This window comes from Pygocentrus nattereri, chromosome 10, assembly GCF_015220715.1.
Source record: "Pygocentrus nattereri isolate fPygNat1 chromosome 10, fPygNat1.pri, whole genome shotgun sequence".
NCBI classification, from domain to species: domain Eukaryota; kingdom Metazoa; phylum Chordata; class Actinopteri; order Characiformes; family Serrasalmidae; genus Pygocentrus; species Pygocentrus nattereri.
The window spans coordinates 16,204,787-16,230,915 of record NC_051220.1 but is presented as its reverse complement, the minus strand read 5'-3'; the positions used below and the strand labels follow the sequence as shown (position 1 = coordinate 16,230,915).

The window sequence follows — 26,129 nt, the reverse complement described above, 5'->3', positions numbered from 1 at the left end:
TTTCCCCCCTTTATTCAGTCTCTTTTTAATGGCCATGGTTTTCTATCAGTGTGCTACTCACTTGAGGGAAGGAGTCAGCAGATGCCAGTAAGACGTTCTCGGGTTTAAGGTCACAGTGTACAATGTTTTTGAAGTGAAGATGGCGAAGAGCAACAAGGATCTGAGCAAAAACAAGGAATACAACGGCTTCAGTAAAGCACATCATTCATCACATTGTTATTACACTCACTATTACACAACTACACATTAAAAGTATGGAATACTAGCATATTGTACATTAACCACTTAAGCCCTAAGCTACTACTCTAAATTGTTTGGTTGATATCATGAAACTAATGTTGTTTTAATTGAAAAGACCAGCTGCCTTTTACATTGAGTGAACACTTCACAATGAATGGACCAATAGAAATGTTCCAAAAATTCCTTGGAATAAAACCTCAACATATTATTCTTATATAACATTTTTTCCTTCTGTTTTAAAGTTAACATGTTGGAGATACAAGGTTTACTTTTGAGTACAAACCCTTAGGGTTCAAGATGTTAAAACTATGGAATGCATTAATATTAAAAGCAAAGCATTTTGAGTACTATCAATAAATGCACTTGCAGTACTGTCAGAGACCACTTTTCTTTTTCTTTTATTTCCAGGTTATTCATTGTTCAGGAGGTATTTCAGGGGAGAAAAGATATACCATAATTCATCTGCATAAGGAAGGGGAACATTCTGGCAAAGTACAGTGAGAAAAACAGGATTTCTTAAACAGTGTTTAAAGCTCTCATCTTTGGATGTAGAGAGCGAGGAGAAAATCAAGCTCTATTCTTGCTTCACATCAGTCTGCCTGCCCACCCTTCCACTATAAGAAGACAGCTCAATGCTATGGGTCTGAAAGGATCAAGAAGCCCTTACTAAAAAAAGGAAATAGACAGAAATCAAGAACATCAGTAAAGCTGCTGGCATTCTTAGAAAAATGGAATGACCATCCACACATCAATGTCACTAAATGAGTTTGGGATTACTTGGATTGTGAGAAGCAGAAAAGGCAACTAACTTCTCAGGCTGAACTTAGGAAGTTTGGAAAAATACTTCAACCGATTTCTTTGAAAAAAAATGGAAGCTATAATAAGGCAAAGGTTGGACACACTGAAAAAATGACATTTAGTTGTTGAGGCTTCTTTGTAGTTTTTGTGTTAAATTTGCTTTCTGCTTTTTCTTGCATTGATATATGAATAACGTAATGAATAATGGAAACAAATGAAGGGTGGTCTCTAATGTTTGTCACTATACTATACTATACTGTACTATATCAGCTTTTATCACTGAACAGGTGGCTGTTCATTTGTGTGTATGCAATCTGACAAAGTCATACTGAGGTCAAGTGCATCCGGCTAGTGTCTGAGAGACTTACCTGTGTGACAAGGAACTTGGTGATGCGCTCCGGCAGCCTCCCCTTCTCGCTAGACAGTATCATCTCCAGCATGTCACCATGAAGCTTCTCCATAACAACAAACACGCGTTCTGGTGTTTCAAACATGCACTCAAGGTTCACGACTCCAGGGTGGTGAAGGTTCTACAAACAATGGAAACAAATTCACAAAAATCTCTTGATACAGTATCAATATTCAATTCAGTCTATTGTTTTGTACATATCTACAGGGACATCATAACATTTTAGACTTTTTATATGTAAATGTGTGTATTCACCTGAAGGATGGCTACTTCATTGCGTAGCTGGCTCTCCTGTTTGGTGGGGAAGCGCAGCTTGTCTATAATCTTGATTGCTACATCTCTGCCTGTTTTTCTGTGCTTTCCTACAGTGCACATAAGAAGAGAATTATTTTGTATGGATGACGCCTTAGACATCCTTTTTATTATTCCCCATTTCTAGAAGCATTACACATACATAATAGAAGTTGTATTAACAACTTCATGTCAATGTACACTTGCAACACATCATAAAATACTTTTTACAGTACTGTGCAAAAGTCAAAGACCATCCTTAATTTATTTATTATTTATTTGCAGTTAAAACATTAAAGGTCTGCACAAGTTATTCATTTTTCAGCTTCAGGACAAAAGATAAACCAAGAAGAAGCCTCAAAAACTAAATATAATATCAAACTTTTTTGTATTTAGCATCACCACATTCTACCATAATTACCGTTTCCATTCTGCTTGGTAGTCTTGCTTTCTGTTTTTCAAAAGAAATCTGCAGGAACATTTTTCACACCTCCAAAGTTCAGATTTAGAAATCGGTTGCATCTTGTTTCTCGCAACCCAAGTAATCCCAAACACATTCAGTGATGTTGATTTCTGGACTCCAATCCATTGTGATGAGGACACAAAAACGTTCATTGTTTGATTTGCCAATTTTCAGCTTTTTTGTCTATTTGCTTTTCTCAGTACAAGCTTCTTGACAGCTAAAACATCTTTTCAGAACCATAGTGTTGGGTTCTCTTCTCACAGTGAAAGGATTGAGAGAAACACCTCTGGGTTTTTTCAGATCTGGAGCAAGAACAGAGCTTGATTTTCTGTCACAGACAGAAGTTGTAAGCACTGTTCACCAGATGGTGATAGTTTTGTCGTCTACATGGCTGCTAAGAGTTATATTTTCTCAGTATTGTTTATTCATTTTTTCCGTTTGTGGAAGCTCCTGTTTTCTCTTATTTTTCCCTGAGTTTATCTAATCAGATATCAGGTCAGAAATATCTCCTGAAAAATGAATAAGTTTTATGTAATAATAAAAGCAGGGTGCTCTCTGACTTCTGCACAGTACCACATGTGAACATCCAAAAGAGAACCACATACAGTAAATAAACTTTTTAATTACCCCCATAGACAATGCCAAATTGCCCAGATCCAAGAACTTCATCAGGGAATATCTGATACACTGTGCTAATGTCCTACAAGAGAAGAAATAATGGGGAAAACATGAGATATAAACAAGATTTAAACATTTCCAATTCTGGTGGTTCTGCTGGTTGATCTATAGTCTGCTTTGTCTGATCTGTAGATTCTGCACTGCTACAGTGGCTGAATTAAGAGCAGTAGCACAGAGAGATATTACTGTATCCCGCTAGGACTCTGTCACAGAAGCTCGGGTAACTATGGCAACCCCATGGCCAGGCAGGTAATCAAAATAATCTCCAATAGAGGCACTGAGTGTTTATATCACACTGAAACTCAAGGCTACAGGTATGGGCAAGCCAACAGATTTCTCCAACACAGAAATACAGCTCCAACCAGAAAAGAAAAAGAGCTGTGGTATTCTGTATTTAAAACAACAAATTAAAACTATAGTCATGCCACCACATTATATTTTACACTATAAATGATACACAGCACAAATGACCAATGCTGTCAATGCCATTTTTACTAATACATCTTACCTCTACCACACATTGTGTAGATAAACTCTTTTAGCGGATAACTTTTTTGATATCCAAAAAGCAATCATTGAATGATGCCCTTAAAGGTAAAACATTTCCTTCCTCTATTTAATGCAATACATGCAGAGGTTTTATACTTTTGTTTGCTAATAATCATGATTAATATAAAATATGGAAATAACACAATATTTGTGATATTTCTGAATAATACAATAATTGGTAAAAGAAAGGAGTAATAAAAGAAAGTTGTATAATTACCACATTCTCCTGAATCTGGCAGTTGGACACAGAGATGCTGATAGAAATGTCTTCTGTTTACAAAGGAAACAAACATGATTATAACCTTCAAGACCAGATCAGAGTTGATTCTTACACTCACTGGCTACTCTATTAGGTAGTTTGTATCTACAGTTGCTGTCCATTTTTTAAGGTACACTTACCATATATGTGCACTTTGTAGTTCTACAATTGAGGGGTTTCAATCCAAAATGCATTATAGATCTATTTTGATTATATACATTGTTGGAAATGAGCTTTACGCATACAAAAAATGCCACATATATAATATATACAATTGGATATACAGCATTTTAGAACAAAACTCTTCAATTATAGATTGTAGTCCATCTGTTTCTCTGCATGGTTAGCTAGCTTTCTTTGTCAATGGTCAGGGCCCTCACAAGACAATCACAGAGCAGGTATTATTAAGGTGGTGAATCATTATCAACACTGCAGTGACACTGTGTAAGTGTGTGTTGTGCTAGTATGAGTGGATTAGGTACTGTGTTACTGGGCTTAAACACTGTGTTCACTCACTGTCTACTCTACTGGACGTACCAATCCTGTTGGTCCACTTTGTAGATGTAAAGTAAAATACAACAGCTCAACTGTTGCTGCACAGTCCTTCTTCAGGGGTCAGTTTCTGGTCACAGGATGCTGTTGGTTGGTTCTCAGTATTGCAGTGTCAATGAGTTGTTTGAAAAATCCAGTAATACTGCTGTGTGCAGCACACACACACAAAATAACATGTCAGTACCACGTCAGTGTCACCGCAGTGCTGAGAATGATCCACCACCCAAATAATACCTGCTCTGTGGGGTCCTGACCACTGATGAACAGGGTGAAGAGGTGCTAACAAACTATACAAGGAAACAGATGGACTACAGACTGTGACTACAAAATGCTTCTATGTGGTAAGTGGAGCTGATAAAATGCACAAGATGTGTAGATAAAAGGTAGAAGTGCCTAATATAGTAGGCAGCAAGTGGACATGTATAGTCACTGAACAAGGTACTTCATTACTTCCCTTCCTGTTTTGGTCATGAGTGCACCATGGATAAATGGCTTGTTTTTAGCAGGCAGTCCGGGCAGATTTCTCGCAAAAAAAGCAACATGCGAACTGACTCACTCTCTACTGCAAATAAAATGCTACATTAAGGAAAGGCATGTCATGTTGTTTTCCTTATTCAGCTAAGAAATTCTAAAAGCTCAACAAAGTGGCTACAAGTTTACACTCAGTCAGTACCTGTAGGAAATGTATTACTTTAATCTGACCACTGATAGCCATTGAGTTTTGCACATAATGTAGGCTATTACAGACTTGTTAGAAAAGTTATAAAATATCTTGCATTCTATGACCAGTACACTTGATAATTTAAAATTGTGGCATAGTATCTGGGATCAAACAAATTGTGCTTGTTTTCTTTCTTTCTTTGAAAATTCCTGAGGATTTTCATTATATCACATCTAAATATACCATTATGTCAAGTGGTGGAATTCCACTTAAACCTCAGCAAATATTTTATCCTTACTATGTCCTATAAGCCATGTTTACTTATGAGACCTGTTTAATGTGCCAAACACAAAATTAGCTCACAGAATAATAGTCTACTAGTTCTTAGAGTGAGAGAGGAAGGCCAGGACCTGCCGGAGGGTCCAGGCTTTCCTTCCTCCCTACAATAAGTAGAAAATTTAGCAGTTTTTTGACATTTGAACAATGAATGAACAATAAACTTCAGAATGTAATAAGTCTGTGATATTGCATTTCAATATTAGGGTCATACTGTGCTGACTGTGCCGGCCAGTGTGGGCCATCCCCTTGGAGATGACGGGCATTAGGGCATGCTGGATGGCCATCTCCCACATGCGGGCCACGTCCTGCCCAGCACCACTGACAAGCATGCTGCTGCCGTGGCAGTCCTCCATCCGAGACAGGTTTTCTCCTACATAGTACACCAGAGACGTGGTAGCAATCTCAAAGCAATGTGGGTTGGCACCTTCAGTAAGCAGGTTGAAGGTTTTAGCTGGCTCCAGAGACAGAATCTCTGATAATGGAATTTCCTGCAGGACAAAAAGAGCCAATATCACGTTCAGAGTCGGACTAGAGAAACTGTTAGGTGTCATAAAATGTATGTTGGTTTACAGCACAGAATATAATACTCAAGAACATGCAGACTCAAACTTATGCATACAGAATATCACACAAATAAAAAACTGCATAATTAATTATGTAGATAAAATCATATAATTAAATAATGACATTTATTCTCACTTTTAACTGACTTGGACTTTAAGTTTAAGATTTTGCTTTAAGTGAATCTATACCTTAATCGTGTTTATTTAAAAAAAAACTAAATGATTGATGATTGCTTTTCATTCTGTCACTATCAAAACAATCATATCACTACCAAAACTTTACCAAATGTTTTAGTAGTAACTATTTTGCTAGTGGCAATTTTAGCCATTTTAAGCATAACTCAAAACCACTAGCTAGTACATAACTAGCATATAGCTGTTGTCGGAACAAAATCTTGTAACTCCATTTTTGTCGATTTTTTTTAGCTTTGACATAATTTGGTATGTATATATATATATATATATATATATATATATATATATATGTGTGTGTGTGTGTGTGTGTTGTAATTTTTGTTGTTTTTTGAATTTGTGTAAATAAAAAAGGTCTGAATTTTTTTTTCTTTTTTTACTTACTGTGGGCCATCGGTTTGAACTATTTCCTTAAAATGACATGTATATTATGTAGTTACAATTAAAGGAAAAATTAACACAATATTCTATCATTTGTATACTGATTGATTGATTGATTGATTGATTGATTGATTGATTGATTGATTAGACTCACCTTGTAATATTTGCTCCCGGTATCATTCTGGAACAAAGTAATGCACTTGCTATCCAATCGCCAGTAATGCCTTTTACGCTGGTGTAAAATAGGAGAATGGTTATAGTTATTAATTATGTCATTTATAATAAATGGTAAAAATCTGTATGGTGTATTGTACCATTTTTTACACATTTCCCATTCATTTCATTGTTTCCTATTCATTTACTAAAAATGTTTCCCAATCATTTCATTTTAAACACTTGTTTTATTTTATAGCATTGTGCCACCATGTACACATGGAACACCATGAGAGAAACATGATGAACTAAAATATAAAGGAACAGCAAACAAATATAAGCTATAACACATCACATAACGCATCAAAATCTCTTCAATACTCTAAAGCCTTTAATTTTGTAGCAGTAATAGGCACAAGCAGCCACTATTAGCTGTTGTAATCTGTTTTAAAGTTGCAAGAGATTAATATTACAGTAATCATAGAGGGCCAGATTTCTCACCAGTGTGTCTTTGCTGGTAAAGTGAACAAGCCACCCTTCCTTCATGACGTTGCTGGTTTTCCTCTTTGTGTGCTTGATTGATTGGACCACTCGCATAAGAGGGATGTTGTTGCTGGTGCATGGGCTTTCAAACACATTAATAAGTCACAAGTCACTTATGAAACATAAAGAAAAGCCATAACTGAGCCAATTCTTTGACACCTTATACCTCACATTTAATCAATTCTATGATGTCAAACAAAAAGTCATCAGAAACAGTATTTGTTATTAAAAATAACTGATTTAAATATGCTTTCTCCATGTATCTGCAAAGATTAGCTGGCTGTTTACATGATGAGCCAGTCTATCTTACAATTAAACCCAGAGCCTGATAGACATTCCCATGTCTGTGCCTTTTAAAAATATTTTACACAAGTCATTTTAAAACTACACATGGTTTATGGCTACTGTTTGACTTCAAACATCCCTGCTATTCAAAAATGTTTTTTTTAAATGGTAAACTCCTCCTAGATAGCTTATTATGATTATATAGATGGATACTTGTATCAAAGGCTTTCTCAGTACACTCAAAAAACTGATTCATGGGAGGACATACAAAAAAGCTAGTATTGTACGTCACAAATGAACTTCAGCCTATCACACTCCAATATTTAAAATATAAAATATGCTAATGACAGGATGTGGTAGGCATAGACGAGAGCTACAGAGGCAGTATGGGGCCAGGGCCTACCCATGCCCCAGCCTGGGAAATGGTATGAGCTCACACTGCCAATGTCAAAGGCAGCATGAGCACATGAACCTGAAGGGAGAGAGAGACTTTATTTGTCCTCCCCCTCAGCCCTGACATCCCATAGCAATGCTGTCTGGATTGAACTTGAGGCACTAGAAGCTACAGTTAGCTTAGCAAGAAGGCTTCAACAGCTTTACACATAACTATGCAGGTTTATTCCAGTTCATTGAGGTCTCAATGTTGTAAGTTTAGACTCAAATCTGTGCAGGTAAACATGTGATTTGGGTGTGGTGTGCGGTTAGCTTAAGCTATTTGTAGTTTATCTCCCTGTTCGCACCAGAGGTTAACATTAGCGTAGCGAGAAGGCTCACTGACTGGACGACTCAAATCTGAGCGAGTGAAATCTCGGGTGACTAATGCCAGAGTGACTTAAAGACAAAATTTTTCTAATTTGTGAAGTTGGAGTGGTAGCTTTGTTACTGGTAGTGGGGAGGCAGCAGAGGGACATTTACAATTGGCTTAATCATGCATATTAATTTATCTTTGCATTCTTATTGAGTGTTAAGGTCTAGGGACACTTTATGCCATGCTTAGCATTATTTGGGTATATCAATAATAAATACAAATAACAATAACATTAAAAAGGATTATTTAACATAGATTAATTTTGTGTTTTAATTTCTAACTTAGAAATACTCAAAATACTCTTATTACTCACCCAAATAATCTGTAGATTACTCGATTACTGATGTAATCAATAGTCACAGGAATACATTAGAGTATAACTGCTACTGGATCTACCTGATGACTCTGCTGGACTCATCGGGATCTGGATCATGGAAGTCTACCAGATCACCATGGCCAGCATCCAGCAGTGCCACAGGGTCAGAGACCAGTGACTCCTCCATGTCATCCATAAAGGGACTGATCCTCTCCCCATCATGATCATCACAGCCTTCCTCCATCACAACATCAGATTCGGCACCAGGACTCAATAGATCTAGAAAGAAGAGAGAGAAGGAAAATAAACAAGACTAGTATCACACAAACCTAATTTAAAATAATTATTAATTTAATTATAAAACGTGAGATAAAAAAAGAACAGAGGTACTCTGAGACAGCAGAAATGGAGACATACTCCACATGTCCACATATCATTTCCTCTATTTAGTATTACTGTTTTTAAAGGCCCCGCGACCCTGACGGAGAAGCGGCTTGGAAAATGGATGGATGGATGGATGGATGGATGGATGGATGGATGGATGGATGGATGGATGGATGGATGGATGGATGGATGTTTTTAAAGGTCCACCACTAGACACACAATAAAAGAAAGAGTACTGCAGGCTCTAGATGCTTTCCACCTAAATGAATTAGATTTAAGTAAGACTGAACATCTTAGTGACCTCAGTGTGTACAACCAATGTGGTGTTTTAAATGCTCTGTGGGATAAATATTGTTGTTTTTGGTGAGAAAATACAGCGTTGTTGATTGTGACATTAAGAAGCATGTAGAAACGCTAAACTTAGACTTGCCTCCATTCCTTGACACCTCTCCAAGGCAGTTGTTTGGCACTTTGGGTGCACATCGTTTGTGGCAGTTGAATTTGCAATCTGAAACAGTGTGAGGAGAAAAAAGGAGATGAGAAAATTGTGGCAAAGTGGGGGGAGAGAGAGAGAGAGGAACCTGGCACACTGACATGAGTGTGTGTTGTGCTATTGGCTGACAGGCTGAGACCTCGCACATTGCAAAAGCACATTAAAGCTGTTTCTGCCAGCCAGCTGACAGCACTCTAATGCCTGACATGCAGAATACCTTATATCACAGCAGCACGGCTATAATAATACAGCTATAAAACTAATATAAAGTAGGAGTGTGATGATGTCCTTATACTATATACATGCAAAATCATCACACCCGTACTATATATTATTTTCATAGCTATATTATTCATAACAGTTATAAGACATGTAAATGTGATTTTTCAACATTTCTGCATAATTAAATCCCTCAGATGTATTCATGGTTTGATATGCAATGCCACAATGGATTTCTTTAGAGTGGTGGTGAAAGGACAATATCAACAACACAAATAGTCATTTTATTTACTATCCAAAGTGAGCAGTAAACCTTCATGTCTTCTGAGATTTATATGTAATATTGATGACAGTAAAATAGCAGTAAATCTGAGTATTCCACATCAAACTATTTTGAATGATGTTTACATCTTAACAGTTTAAATATTAATATTAGATGTTAGCTGACCGTTGGCAGATATCTACTTTCATTCATTATGTCAGCAACATAGTAATTGTTTCACAAGCAAGTGAAATAATGTCAACCATGGGGCTTACAGTGGAATGTAAGCAATTCCACTGCAGCAACAGCAAGTTTTCACTCGCTGCCATTTGTGTTGCATTTACACAAATTAAAACGTGCTGCCAAGCGTGTTAGGCTTGCAATGAGTAATAGCAAGACCTTTGAGGAGCTCATGAAGTGAGCAAACAGTCATGTCGACTCACGTTTAAAAAGGGAAGCGTGAGCTAATACCTTTGCACTGCAGGCCCTGGCGGAACAGGCCCTTGAGGAGCTTCTTGCAGTGTTGGCAGACGGTGGGGCGCGTGTAGGAGTGGATGACGAACGTGTGCGGCACCTTGACTTTGGACAGCAGGATCTTGTCGAGCTCAATGGGGCGCCCGATGTAGGACTGAGAGTTAGAGCGGCCTCTTCCGGGGAATATGTCTGCTTGGCTCTTCTGCTGAGGAAAAGCAAAACAGTGGCTGGGAAGAAGCATGGGCGGAGGCCGCAGAAGCACAATACTGCTCTTCAGGTAACCTACAGTGGCCCCAAAAAGTATATAGACATGTTAAACCATTCATAAAATTTAATGAAGTTCTTTCGCTTACTTCATGAATGCTTAGCAAAATGACATTTGTTTCAGAGATAAATACTTCTAGCATAGTGTAAAACATATGGCAGACTTTTTGTGTAGTGACACAAAATTGGAAAGAATTGCACGGAGGTTTGCTACTGTCCAGACAACAATGCTCAGCTGAGGCAGGCTTCTAGCATCATTGATGGAAAATCATTTTCTTATATCAGAGGTCGGCAACATGTGGCTCTTTTACTGCCTTGTTGTGGCACCACAGCAGAAATAGGTTTTTAGGTAAAAATAAAATAATCGTACTTTGCAGTATAATAAACCGCTGCTGATCGATCTAACTCAGTTTTAACAATAAATTGTCTTAAATATTGGAGTTAATGTATAACTGTTAATTATTGGTTGGCACACAGGCAGCAATGTTCAACACAGTAATGCAGACAACAATTTCACGCAGCTAGAAGCTAATGAAAAGAGAAAGATTTAAGATGAACATCAATAATTTGGAGACAAACTGGCTTATTTGCATTTAAAAGCTCTCAGCTCTTTCCTAATACATTTAATTAGCAATGAGTAACTGTCAAGCACTAAAAAGTTGCAAAACTGAGGTCAGCTTTTCGTTAACCAGCTTCTTGAATGGTGCAGCAGTAACATTCTGGTGACTAAAGCAACTTTTTAGGTGGAACTGAAAGTGTGATCAAGAAGCTGGAAAATTGACTTCAGCCTTGTAAAAGATCTATCACTGGGAGACATTTTTGAGGAAAAGTTTCCTGTCAGAGATGTCAGAAAAGCAACTATAGCTGAAAGCATAAAGCTGAACAAAGTATGTTTGTGTTTTTGTTTATATTTTTAGCCTATATTATTACATTAGCACATACTGAGACATCTTCACAGCCAAGATTTTAAATGATGACATAAAATGCTGTGGCTCCCAAGGTGCTTTTAATTTTGTTGAAAGGACAAAATGGCTCTTCTCAGCATTTGAGTTTCCGACTGCTGTCTTATTTGAGTTGCAAACCAATTTCGGACATTTAACTCACTTGGACTTTAGTCTAAAATCTTAAACCTTTTGCTTTGAATGACCCTAAACATTATTTATGTTTATTTTTATTAAAATAATGATTGAAATGATTTAACATTGTATTTTTTTCACTGCCAAAACAATTAGAACACTATGCAAATGTGATTGTGACTGTTCTGGTAGTGAGTTTTAGCTTTGAACACAATTTTTTTATTATTATTTTAATTACAGAAAAATTGTGTCACTAGTGACAATTCTTAATGTTATAAACTCCTGGCCATGAGGGACAGGGATGCAATCGCACTTCCTGCCCTAAAATGTAGGGGTGTGACTAAAATAAGGTTCCAACTATGAACTAAAATTATTTGTGTTTCAGTAGTGACACGAAAACATATGGCAGCGTTTTTAATTATGTTTTTTTTTAATTAAACTCATGATAAATCTTCATCAGGATGATCTTTAAAAAAAAGTGCAAGTATTATTTTCACAATTTAGGGGTTAGGGGTAACAGACCCTTATAATTTTAATTTTGAACAGATCATAACATAATCCTCATAAATACATTTTTTGTTTTGTTTTTGAAACACACCAGCTGCCTTTTGAAAAAAAAAAAAAGAAAATTACAGTCATAGAATGGACTGTTTATAGAAAATGTCACTTGGTTTGACATTTTGCCTTCATAACACAATGAACATAACATGTTTTTAAGCAAGGCACAAATGTCTAAATACTGTTTCGGGCCACTATAGGTTCTGTTGAAATGGCAGAGAGATCAACAAGTGCATTGCCAGGTAATTCTCTTTGGACTGAAGCTTTTGGCTGCATATGCATTTGTTTGACAAGAACGCTACAAAATGATCAGTGTTAAATGAACACCTACAGAGTAATCAAAGGCCAGTTTACCACAGTAGGTGTTCATTTGACACTAACGATTTAGCTGTGTATTTGCTGTACTTTCTAGGCTACATCAAATGCTACTTTCTTTATCACAGTTTTATTTCAGACACAGATACATTCACATTTCAGACAGCAGTAAAACATCTCAAGTCACGTAAACATGTGACTACATTCTTGAAGAAGCAAACAAGAATGTTTGTCTGGGAAAATCAGATTGTAGGAGAGTGGTGGCAGATTTGCATTAAACTCAGAACAACGAGTTTCGCATCAAGCTGTTTTTTAATGTGCTGCTGATTGGCAGACGTGCAGATGTCTTACCACCTGTTGAGAATAGACCTGACATCATGCAGGTGTGCCAAATCAACTGCACACTGCACTCTAAAGAAAGCAAGTGATCGATACCCTCCTTGTCTTCTTGTTGTACACATGGCCAGTAGTCTTAAGTAGCTTAATGGAGAATGTGAGAAGAACTTACAAAATAAAGTGCTCAACATGCTTACAAGTCCTACAAGACTTTTATTAGCTCAAGCTTGGTAGATCCACCTCACATCATCCTACGGACACCTGTGACATACAAATAGTGAAAAATACATCTATCTACTGTCAATTTATATGTGTCATTAGGTCTTCAGAGCCCTAATGTGATAATGCTATTATGCAGCATTATAGCTGTAGGATGAAGCTATAATCCAGCCTCTCCACTTTATATACACTATATATATATATATATATATATATATATATATACACACACACACACACACACACACACACACACACACACACACACGCACGCAAACACACACAGAGTGTTATGGAGGGGGTGGCTTGCATGTTCTTGCATTCATTTCGCTTTTCCTGAGCTTTTGGCTTCTGCCAGTCACTCTGGCTGGCTTGTCTGACAGCTCCAGTTTATTCTGGTCCACAGTGCGCATGCTGCCATCTACACAGAACGACGGAATGCTCTACATGATGACTATATAAGAGGGTGACCCAGGTATGGTCAACAAAACTTCACGGTGGAGCACAAATGCTGCTGAGTTTTCTCACATTTAAATGTCACATACGTCTCAGAAGCTGAGAGTGTTGTCAAATTCCAACCCAAGATACTTGTGAGTTGCCAGTCTCTGAATTATGAAGTTTTCCATTTCTATAAAAGAAATGTTAGTCATTCTGATCTCAACTAGTCTTTCCATTTTTTAGCCAAACTGTGAGTAAATGACTAGTTATACTGGTGTATAACTAGTTTGAGGCAGTATAACCAAAGTATTTGACCCTTAGAAATCACAGATATTGCTGGTAAGCATGGCATAATTCAATATCAAAGGGTCTATATCATAAATAATTATTGTATATTGTTAGTGGAACTTCCACTTAGTGGCTGTATTTAAAAAAAACAGTTCAGGTTGAAACACTGCCTATAATGTCAGTGTGAATGGGCAGAATTAAACTGCCATAGGCTGGATAGGCAGATATATGTAAATGTCATGCCATGTCATTACAAAAACAGTGAATTAGTTGACATATAATGTATATGTACTGTGGAGTAATCAGTACATTTTGAACATTCTGAACAGTGTTTACATACTACATCAAACTTATTTCAGTAATTTAGAATCTGTGATAAGAGGCTTTTAAATATTTCTCACTTGTAGGTTACTGCAACAAGTAAAGAAATGTATTATGATTTTAATGTAATGAAAAGTTCTGAATAGTATTGTTTTACAATTTTCTTGAAATCAAAGCAAACAGAATAAAGTCACAACTGCAGAATTGCACCTGACAAATGTCAAATTGTGTGCATAGCTCAATATATATTAAACACATAGTTTATATACATGAATGGCACAGCAAAACAAAAGCAATAACTGGACTTCTAGTGGTTTAATATAGAGATGACTGTGTGCTTTATACCCAGTAAAGACTGCACAGCCTTGTATTACTGCTCTGGTGGAAATATAAGCTGTAAAATAGCCTCACCTGGTGGGTGTAACAAATGTATGAGTAAGCAAACAATCTTTGTGTTCAGTTTTAGGTAGCACTGAAGCACTGCAGGGGTGGGCAATGTGACCATTATGTATACATCATAATATACCTTAACATACTTTTCTTAATTGGATTTAGTCATTATTACATTATATGAAACTGGAAAAAAAATCATATTGATGTTTTTAATAGCTTTTTAAATGTGATACTGCTGGAGCATGCTGTCTGTTACAACATATCAAAGCTCAGAAAAACTAAATATCTTGATACATTGTGTATAATAAAGATGTGATATTGCATGGTTGCTATACTGCCTACCCCTATGTCACTAAGCATCCAACACATGGTTACCAAAGCCTGTTTTTCCAGCTTACTAGTTTAATTCCTGATGTATTGTGTTTACATAAAATTTGCTGCCATTTAGTGAAATACACTATGAAAACCAGCAAAACTGTGGTTATATATGTGCTGGGCAGATGTAGATTTTATTGGGCTCCTTGTACTACTACTTATTCAATTTTACACCCATGAATAATTGTTAGCTTCAATAACTTTTAGGGCCCATATTCTTCATATGGCACTTGGCACACTATGACACACACAAACATCAAAAATGATGTTTGTGTGGTTTTCAAAAACAGTCATAATTAATTTTACAAGACCATCTTCAAATATTCTTCCTTACAATTAAATCAGCTGTTTTTGTAACTGTGCCTTAAAGATTCTACCAAATTGTTTCAAAGTCAGAGGTGAAAACACATTTTGGACTTCCTTCTGACTTGGACTTTAGACTAAAATCTTTTTGCTTTGAGTGACCCTATACCTCAACTGATGAAATAAATGAAACATTCCAATATGTTATTACCAAAACAGTCATAACCTACCCAAACCTTACAAAATGTTTTGGAAGTGACAATTTAAGCTCATTTTGAGCATAAATCAAAAATGCTAGCCAGAGCATGATGAGCAAACATAGCTCTTAACAGCTGTACAAACATAAAATCAAAAGATTTTTCATTAAAACACAAAGTTTACTTGCAGAAAATATTTAGTTTCAGTAGTGACAATTCTTAATGTTATGCATTGATTTTCAGACTTTGTAATGCATTTACTTCATTATTCTACTTCTAACTGCTCACCATGTGGCCATGAGTGACAGGGATGCAGTCTCACTTTCTGCTGTAAAATGCAGAAGTGTGGCTAAAATAAGGCTCCCTCTATGGACCAGAACTCTTTGTGTTTCAGTATTAACATGAAAACATGGAACAGCATTTTTAATTAGAAAATTAAACTAATAATAAATAAAATCTTTAAACTTTAAAAGATACAAAATTCCATATTTTTTTTAAACTTGAAAAAAAAAACAAATAAATAAATTATTATATAAAGTATTATCTGGTATTTGAAGTATTATTTTCACAAGTTAAAATTTAGGGGTTAGGGTTTGGGACTGCCAGGTCCCAATAGAAAGTAGCATATAAATGATTGTGTATATATTTAGGTGTCACGGCTGGCTCCTCCCACAACTCCATGTGCTTTTTCTGTTTACTTTCTGATCGTCCACGTGCCCCTTTGTTTTGATCTTCCACGTGCATTTGTTTTTCCGTCTAGTCTGGCCCCTTGTTTCGTGAATCCGCCCCTGATTGTTTCCACCTGTCCTTCATCATCCCTGTTGTATTTAAGCCCTGTGTTTGCCCCTTGTCTTGGCTGGTCTTTGTTGTTTGGCTGTTTGTACTGTTTGATCGTGTTTGTATGTTTGTTCGGTGTTTCTGTGTTTATCATGTCTGCACCCCGATCTGTTTGCGTTGGCTCTATGACCCTGGACTATATTGACCATGACCCTGGATTTGCCCATAATAAAAGTCGCTTATTTCAGCATATGCGTCCACCTCCTCGCCCCCCGTTACATTTGGTTATCACTATCTCAATTAATGCCTTGGGAATAAATATTTCGTTGCATCATCTTTGTAAATATTTTTATTTTATTTTTATTATTTTTACTGTGGGACCTCAATTTTGCAAAGACTTCCATATACATAAATGAGATCTTGTTCTGATTGGCTGTGCTGTATTGTGCCTCATTCAAAAAGCAGTCCAAGCTGAAATTTTGAAATGTGTGGTTTTCATGACATCATAGAAACAATTATTTCACGTAGTTTTCATAGATGTTAATACACATAAATATGTGTAAACGGCAAGTACTGTTTACGGCACACTACTCTTAATAGTAGTATACAGTACAGTATTTGGTATATGACAAAATCTGCATCCCATACAACAGGAAAGGCGCAAGACTAGACTATCAACAATAGGAACTGAGCCAATCAGACTGACCTTTAACTTTATTAAATAGATAAACTAAGCAAACCGACTTCAAGACTGGCAGAAAAAGCAGCTGCAGAACAAATTATTTTCTTTTATTTCCTTTATGTATCCATGTAAGACTGAAACTGGGGACAATAAACTGTTCAAAGCAAACCAGGTGGTTACAACAGTGAATACATCCTCTTGAAATGGTCACGTTGCATTTCAGGATGCAGTACCGCACAAAGGTAACTCTGGCTGCATACTGGTATATTTCGCCGGAATAGTATATCATCCGGGTATTTGCAGTGTACTGGAGAAATTCATGTTGATTACATACAGCATAGTACTTACTACTTTTGGGTGCAATCAGTGGAAGAGAAGTATGTATATAGAAGGCCATTTTTAACACCATATATATATATATATATATATATATATATATATATATATATATATATATATATATATATATATATATGTGTGAACTGGGAAGTGAATGATGCGCTTTAAAAGTTTAACATCAAATGGTATGTAAAAAAGGGAGGAAATCTAACTGTCCATGATGAAGACCCTTTAACCCTTTTGTTCAACCCCTAGCCTCACTGCAGCAGAGACTGGGCTGAGACATTGCAATAGAAAGGAAAACGAATAAATAAAGCTAATTCCTGGACAGCAGATCAAATAAATTTTTTGCACTAGGGGGTTAATTTGATCCTAGTTCTAGAAGAGCAAGTACATTTCACAGAAACATGAAAGAATGTTTCATAATAGCAAGGTGTCTGATTGATATTACACTTTTGCTATTTTGGCCACTCCTTTGTAATTATGCCTTCAGCTTACGGTTACCCTGCATTAGTTTTTCCAGTTTAGCAGTTTAACCTCTGGTGTATTGTGTTCACATGAAACTTGATAAGCTGTTTCTCTGGGATGATGTTACTTTTAGTGAAAGACGCTACTAAATCCACCAAACCTGTGGTTGCATAGGCATTGAGAAGATGTTTCATGTAGTGATATATTTAATATAAAGCATGCTTTTCCCCAGATCAGCAGAAATACAGCCACGGCTCATTTGCTCTAATCTGTCTTGTGTGAGGTAAACTGGGTGCAGTCGGCAGATGTGGGTTTTTGCAGTCAACAGGCGATTAACAGTTTCCTTTTAACAAACTTCAGTGTGTATCACAGCATTTGTGGTGTCAGGGTAAAATGTTTCAACCTTTGGGAAAGAGGGATCTGAAGCTTGCCACATGATGACTGCAACAAAAACCGACACAACACCTTCAAATACTTTCAGAGACAAAATTTATGTTCACTTGTTTAGCTACGCAGATCATTAATGATTTTTATCAGTCTCGTCACCCATGTGCCATAATGTTTACAGCCTTAAGAAACATTACATTAGGTACATATTCTGAGACAATACACACGAAACTTGTTTGAATCTTAAAAGTGCCTATTCACATAATATAAGCTGTAAAACACTTTGTGCACACTTGGTTTAGTTAGAAGTTATGTTCGATTTGTTAAGCATTTTTTTGCAGTAGAAAGGCAGTACTTACCTCCATGCTAGGGCTCACAGGAGACTGGGAAAAAAACAGACATGAGAAAGAAAGGAAAGAAAAAAACAATGAATGAAAACCCACAGATTAATTTAGACATTTCGAATAACCAATTTAAAGGGAAATGTCACCAAATGTTAATGTTATGAGCACTCAGTGCAAACTGAAAGATGTTAAATATGAGACTGTGTGTAGTAATGGGCCTTATAGATTCTTAGTAGAGTAGCATAAGTAAAAAAATTAATTTAAAATTAGTACTAGGCATGAATAGAGCTTTAGGGCTTAAAGAATTAATTTCTGAATAAGTAAATTGTTAAAATGTAACTTTTGAACAACTTTAACAAACAACAAAGTCATTCAGATTGGTTTGATGTAAAATGCATGAATACAGAATTGATCTCAGTGATAGGAAGCAGATGTCAAAAGCATTTAATGTCTCTTAAAAGCTCCCTCACATAAAGTTATTACACAAAATGGTGATGTATTGATACATTCCTGATACATTGTTTTTTCTGATACTATTTTGAGAGTATAAATCTTTTGAGAGATTTGTTATAAAGCATATGTTAACCTATTTCGTGGCAGAAATGTACCTACAAGAAATTATAACTTACTTTTTCAGATTTATCTCTACTGTACCATCATCATTACATATAAAACATTTAGTTACATATAGTAAATACTCCGTGCACACTCACACAAAAGTCTGCAGTTACACAGAATTTTGTTGTCAGGGATTTCCTTGTGTGCCCGTCCTTTTGTTGGTTTCTGCCCCATCTAGTTTGTTTTCTTGTCCATGTGCCTTTGTTTTCTTGTTCCCTGTGCTTTTGTTCATGTCAGCCATGTGCGTTTGCTGTTGTTTTGGTGTGAGAGCCGCTGCTGTCCTGTCCTGTCTTCAGCTCTCACCTGTTCCTCATTTCTAGCCTCACCCTCATTAAGTGTCCTCAGCTGTTTCTTGTCTTTTGTGCTTGTACGTATATACTTTTGTTTCCTTTCTTTCTGAGCCAGCATTGTTTGATGTCTATGTTCATGTTTGCTTTCATGCTGTCTTCCCTGATAGTGTTTTCTGTTTTTCTTAGTTACTCTGTTTATCTCAGTTTTCGTGCTTGTGTTAGCTAACAAATAAACATTATTCAGTGCTGCCCTCTAAACATAAGGATACCAAGTCCAATGATGTCTCAACGAAGGTATTTATTGCTTTCTTTGATTTACGTTTATATACCTCAACCCAAAACACCCAATTCACATTTTGTTTGTTGCAGCATAATATGACTATGAAATCTAATGAACTGTAGAAAATTACTTATGAAGTCAACTTACATACTTGTGTAATCATCTCACAACATTAGTTATGTAATTATGTAATAATTGTGATAGACCTGTTTACTAATTGTTTTAGATAAAATAAAATAAATAGCCAAGGTGACCCTTTTTATTTGACCCATTTGTTGCACATGTGCAACATTTGCATTGTTGGTTTTGTGTTTATTCTCTAACATGTCCAATTTAACACATGAAGGGCTCGAACCAGATGTGTCACTGAAACAGCTTTGCAGTACTTTGCACTCTACACTGCGGCATCTGAAACTCACCAGCAAGGCTTCATCGGAGGTGGTGGGTGAGGGTTCAGCAGACACAGAGCGAGTGTTGGTCAGGCCAGTGAGGGACACATTGGACAACCTGCGCTTCCGAATACCACTGCAGTTGTTTGGGATCTTAAAGGCACACCGCTTGTGGTAGTTTAGCCCACATCCTTAATCCATGACACAATAACAAAAATAGAACAGGAAGGTGTTCTAGTTGAATTGTTCCTAAAGCACTGATGCATGTAACTATGCATTAAATTAAGTGCAGTGTGTACTATAAAGGAATGCTAATTACTGTTAATGATTAATGAAAGCTAGTAGATTACAGCTGGTATTATGCAACAAAATCATTCCACCTAGGCCTGGCTGCTTTCATTAACTTATAGTTGCACTAATTATGATACAGAATTCAAACATTTCTAAGCATTGTACATAGGGCATCTCACCTTCACACTTGAGACCCTGCCTAACCAGGCCCCATAGCATCTCTCCACAGTGGTCACAGAACGCTGGAGCGCGGTAGGAGTGGACAAATAAAGCATGAGGTCTGATCTGAAAGTCCTCTACTGTGGCTGAAGCTAAAGGTTTTTAAAACATAAAAAATACAGATATACAAAGATCATTATTAGGTATTGTTTGAAAACTAAACAACTTCAATAAAGAAGCAAAAAATAAATGCCAACATTCATTTAGCTAGCATTTTTGATCAGACTACAATTACCAAAACAATAGTGCAGCTCCTGTTGAAAGCATAATTATCACATATAACAAATGTTGTAAAAGGTTAAGACAAATTAATTTTAATACACATAAGTGTAAATGGTTAATGTATAGCAGAGAGGATTTTTCCCTACATTTGTAATTGTGTTTTTAGGAATATCATTGAGTGTTTCAATTGAGCCATAGAAAACATTGCATTTTATGTCAGCATGTCCGATATAAAAAATATAGTACAGAATCTAAATGTCTATCTACAATCTACCTGTACTCGAGTCAAAGTGCAGACCTTGTACTGAGAAAGTAATGAAACTTGTGATGCAATTACCACCTGTGCAAGTGGGGAAATCACAATGGGGCCTGTAGCTTTGGAAACATATTGGACCACTTTTACTAATATTTATGTAATACATCCATGATTCATTGGTAGCTACGATAACAAAGAAAACTTATACTTTTTTGGCATGTGATGTCCACTTTTGATATTTATATGGTTTTATATACCAAAAACAGCCATAATTCATTTTTACATAATCATTTTCCAACGTAATCTCTTAAATTAAATGTTAAATGTTTTTGTAATTGTGCCTTTGTGACTGATAAATGTAAATGCCATCCTACTCTGTTTGGCTGCATTGATTCGTGCTTCCTCCAAAAAGCAGTCCAAGCTGAAACCTTTTCTGTTTATCAAGAGTTGGTAGGGTTAAACTGCTGTACAATGAATGGGTGGATAAAGGCAAATACACTGCTTTTTGGGATATGATGAAAAATACTTATTATAACAAGCTGTTTTTACAGCTTAGTTTACAGATTCAGACTGTGTGGACTGGGGAATGGATTATAAGCTTGGAAACTTTAACAATGTTTATGTACTACATCAGACTTTTTTATTGAAAAAAAATGTGAGATATCCAAGTTTCTATCATATAGTCCTTTTAATATGGTTTAACCCTTAAAGCCTACATTACAGCACCAACTAATTTTTTGCTCTGGGGTTTGCATTGTGGTTCATTTGATCATAGTTCTTGAATAACAAGTGGAAAACAGCAATGTGAAAATATGTTTCACAACAGCATGACATCCTGTCTTAAAAAAGAAAAGTTCAATGCATGACAACACCCTTCAGCCTAAATCATTTTAAATTCCCACAACCAAATTCTCACTCGATTTGTTTTGCTCACCCCACTGCTGCCTATCACATCATTTGGACTTTCAACTTCAAGAGGGAATTCGGCTCTCAAAATCCCTGCCGTTATGAATAAACATGCCATGAGTTTTTGAGAGGAAAAAGGCAAACAAGTGGTGCAGAGGGAGATATATTTTTATTCGATAACTCCTATTGCGGGGACCCCTCCAGGGAAGTGCGTCTTCGGAGGGGCAGATGGACGGGAGTCCTGGCCAAAGCCGATCTGTCAGAGGCCAGACTGGCGCTGCTGCTGCCGCTGCCTGCGCCGGACCCCGGGCGGCCAGCTCTCCACGGCCTGGACCCCCTCTCCCAACAGGAGCAGAGCGCGTGTCTGTCGGGGTTAAACGGGCTGGAGATTAGCGGCTCCCCAAGAGGGTGTGATGGTCAGTCGCAAATTAATTAAGGGCTTTCATTTGGGCCATCTGAATGCAGTAAAAGTCTCACAGAGGAGCCAATTTGAAGCTCGGTGACATCAATTTGTCTCTCTAAAGTGGTTTAGGGAGCGGCTTCCTGTTTAAAATATACTGCTGAATTTCAGAAGCATATCAAAATGCCCAGGTTCTTTGAAACATTGTAAAATAGTGGCATATATTTTGTCTTTACTGGAATTCTGCGAAGCTTCTTTGTGACAACATCAGTTGTAAAAAGCGCTATACAAATAAACTTGATTTGATGATTTGATTTGATATGCACAGTGGTAGGGCAGTACTGGGGCTTGTAGCACTCCCTAATATCTTTAGTTGACCCCTTATTTTGTCACTTATGCAATTTTATACCAATGACTCAAGGGCAGCTATTAAAATTTAAATATTTCAATAATTAACCTACATTACAGCACCAGCTTGTTTGAGATAATAGAGAGCAGGGCTCAAAAACAACATCTGTTAAAACCTTTTGTACACTTAATGTCTGTAAAATATAGCCATTAAACCATCATACCCATTCACACACATTCTAACTGTACTGTACACATAAATGAATGTATGGACCATACATGTGTTTGCATGCACTGCATGTCTATGTGTGCATGTGTACACATGTTTGCTAAGCATGTATTCTGTGATTTGCTATCTGACAGTTGTCAGTTTTCAGTCAGTTCCTTCTGGCACAACATTTTTTAATAAAGTTAGTCTGAGGCCTTGAAAGAGTAAGCAGGCAAATTATATTGTCACTATTTTATTAAATAAAGGTAATTTTTGTATGAAGGGGGGCTTTTTCTGTGGACTGTAGTCATACCACCAATATAATATAAATAATTAAATAAACAGTACAAACTGTTGGAAAGTCTAAAACAGAATGTGAACTCCACCAAAACAAACCCAGCTTTATTTACATTTGTAAATTGTGCTATGAAAGAGTGGCTTTTTGGAGAGACGGATGGAGTGTTTTGATTGGCTCTTGTTGGCTACATGTCGGTGGGACCAATAGCGGCTGAGTGGCGAACCCAGCGGGAGGACTGCTTGCTTCAGCATGCGCCCGTCGCCTCCTCTCCAACATGGCTTCTCCACAGCCCGCTCAAGTAGAATACATTCTGATTAGCCATTCTCCAGCTAAATTGCCTCAATTCATTCAAATTATTGTTTTGCCTTTTGTTTAAAGGCCAAGATATGTTTGCAAGTTTGAACTACCTGTAAACTGTCATTAAATGCTTCAGGGAAATGAGGGTGGCACGGAAAATGCACCCTGAGCTGACTTAACATAAATATGTGTGTGTGTGTGTGTGTGTGTGTGTGTGTGTGTGTGTGTGTGTGTGTGTGTGTGTGTGTGTGTGTGTGTGTACCCACAGACATGCCTTTATTTTCCAAGTTTGTCATGTTGCTTGTTGAAATTATAATATGTATGAGTCTTGTTAAGTTGGTTTGTGACAAAATAAAGGCATAAATAAGGAAAATGCTGGCACATTATGTGCTGGTATGATGCGGAAAACACAAGAAAAAAACTGGATCCTCCCTCTAATGTGAGGTCTAATGGAGAAGTGACTCAACCAGCGAGAGCACTACCATTATGCTCATCACTCCTTCGAAAGATACAAGGTCACTCTCAGCTCTTTCCTTCTATAGCATTCGCTGCAATTATGTTGATCTGGATGTACAGTAGGTGTATGGGTCACCGGCTGGACGCTTTTGCTACCTGCACAGTACAATGTATATTGTTAGGTATGCTACTGTCAGGGTCACCGAGTTCGCCCCAAAGAAAGTAAGAATTACCTTTCAGTCTATTTGTGACTCCAGAGCTAATATTGTCAAAGTACACTGCCTGTACTAATCACTCTGAGAGATATAATGAAGGAGTTGACATGTATTGACGAGCTCACTGGAGCAAAAAACTCTTTCGGTCCACCTGTGATTAAGCAGAAGGCAGAAGACCAACCCTGGAATTAAGATGCTTTTTCCAGCTATTTTTAAAACTTAAGCTTGACATGTACAAAAAAGAAAGCAACATTTCTAAAATACTGCAAAAAAATCTATACTACCATTCCAAAGTTTAGGAAAATTGTTTTCAGTACTATTAAACCAATTTTGTTGCAGGTGTACTGTATGTATCTACCTTATTCCTGTGCCCCATGATGCTTTGAGCAGCTTATGGATAGAACTTTCTTCAAAGTTTAAACAGATTATATATCGTTGTTTTCCAATGAAAAACATGTATGTCATTTTTTTGAGATTCTTACTTTTCTGCATCATTTGAGCTCAGCAGCTGTCCTTTACATTGTGTGAAAATTTCATTATGATGGGCCCAATAGAAATGGATCAAAATTGCTTAAAATAGAAATGTTTTTTTATTAACTTATATTGAAAGTAAAAAAGGTTTTTGTCCTCTCCTGTAAAGTTACTATTTTGGAGATACTTGTTTTTATTGGACAGCAACGATACTCTAAATGTAGTGATGCATGCCTCAGGAGTCCTCGACTCCACTTTTACCAAGATGATGATAAAGGGATATAGCAGAGATTTAACCATAATTTATCCAGTGTTTTAGTAGCCACACACTGTAGTGACATGATGAAAATCAGTAGACAATAAGTACTATTAGGTAGCTTGACTGCTAACTAATGTTTGAACACATCTCACCATCAGACAAGTTAGCCTACCCATTTTCCATAACAAGGCTGCTCAAGAAGGCTACAGGACGAGGAGAAATGAAGTGATGTAATAAAAAAGACATTTCTGAGGTCATAACCCTGAATATGAACCATTACTAACCAGTTAACCAGCTACCTAGATGTAAGGTAACGTTTTGGTTTCCAGAGCAATTTTCTTCTTTTACTCTTTTAATGAAGCTAAAGTTGGCTTCTTTTTCATAGTTCTATTCCACCTTACAGTGGCATGCAAAGGTTTGGGTACCCTGGTCAAAATTTCTGTTACTGTGAACTGTTAAGTGAGTAGAAGGTGAATTGATCTCCAAAGGGCATAACGTTAAAGATGAAACATTCTTTACAACATTTTAAGCAAATTTCATTTTTTTTTTATTTTGTACAATTTTAGAGTAAAAAAGGAACAGAGAACCATGCAAAAGTTTAGGCACCCCAAAAGTTTTGAACTCTCAGACACTATTAAGATCTCAGACTTCTATTAGTTGCTCACAGTCATCATTATGAAAGGCTAAGTGCTGCAAATTTTAAAGCTTTAAAAATACTCTGATACCTCAAACCTTGTCCTAACAATCAGCAGCCATGGGCTCCTCTAAGCAGCAGCCTAGCACTCTGAAAATTAAAATAATTGATACCCACAAAGCAGTAGCAGGCTATAAGATCATAACAAAGTGTTTTCAGGTAGCCATTTTTTCAGTTTGTAATGTAATTAAGTAATGGCAATTAGCAGGTATGGTGGAGGTCAAGATGAGGTCTGGAAAACCAAGAAAACTTTCCGAGGTAACTGATTACAGGATTTCTAAAATGGAAAAACCCCCACTTGACTGCAAAAGATTTTTGGGGAGACTCTGAGTTATGGTGCACTACTGTGCAGCAAAACCTGTACAAATATGACTTTCATGAAAGAGTCATCAGAAGTTTGCACCCTCACTGCAAATTTCATCATCAGAAGTTTGCAAAGGAACATCTAAACAAGCCTGATGCATTTTGGACTAGTTCTGTGGACTGATGAAGTTAAAACAGCTTTTCAGCTACAATGAGCAAAGGTATGTTTGGAGAAAGAAGGCCGCAGAATTTCATGAAAAGAACTGCTAAGTACAGGGGTGGCTTGATCATGCTTTGGGCTTGCACTGCAGCCAGTG

General features: G+C 36.8%; 1 protein-coding gene across 3 annotated transcripts in view; it reads right to left on the bottom strand.

Moving 5' to 3' along the window:
* Positions 1-26,129, bottom strand: part of prkd1 (protein kinase D1) — a 56,407-nt gene that overhangs the window by 6,187 nt on the left and 24,091 nt on the right. The window contains exons 3-16 of one of the 3 annotated variants that reach the window (XM_037541713.1): positions 20,440-20,571; positions 20,000-20,160; positions 18,408-18,431; positions 10,310-10,517; positions 9,295-9,372; positions 8,561-8,759; positions 7,030-7,153; positions 6,530-6,607; positions 5,451-5,727; positions 3,646-3,695; positions 2,829-2,901; positions 1,703-1,809; positions 1,407-1,568; positions 62-160 (exon numbers count right to left, since the gene is read on the bottom strand). In XM_037541713.1, coding sequence (XP_037397610.1) covers positions 62-160; positions 1,407-1,568; positions 1,703-1,809; positions 2,829-2,901; positions 3,646-3,695; positions 5,451-5,727; positions 6,530-6,607; positions 7,030-7,153; positions 8,561-8,759; positions 9,295-9,372; positions 10,310-10,517; positions 18,408-18,431; positions 20,000-20,160; positions 20,440-20,571 — 1,772 coding nt within the window. Of the gene's footprint in view, positions 1-61; positions 161-1,406; positions 1,569-1,702; positions 1,810-2,828; positions 2,902-3,645; positions 3,699-5,450; positions 5,728-6,529; positions 6,608-7,029; positions 7,154-8,560; positions 8,760-9,294; positions 9,373-10,309; positions 10,518-18,407; positions 18,432-19,999; positions 20,161-20,439; positions 20,572-26,129 lie in introns of all 3 variants that reach the window. The other 2 variants (XM_017703228.2, XM_017703229.2) reach the window with 2 other exon arrangements.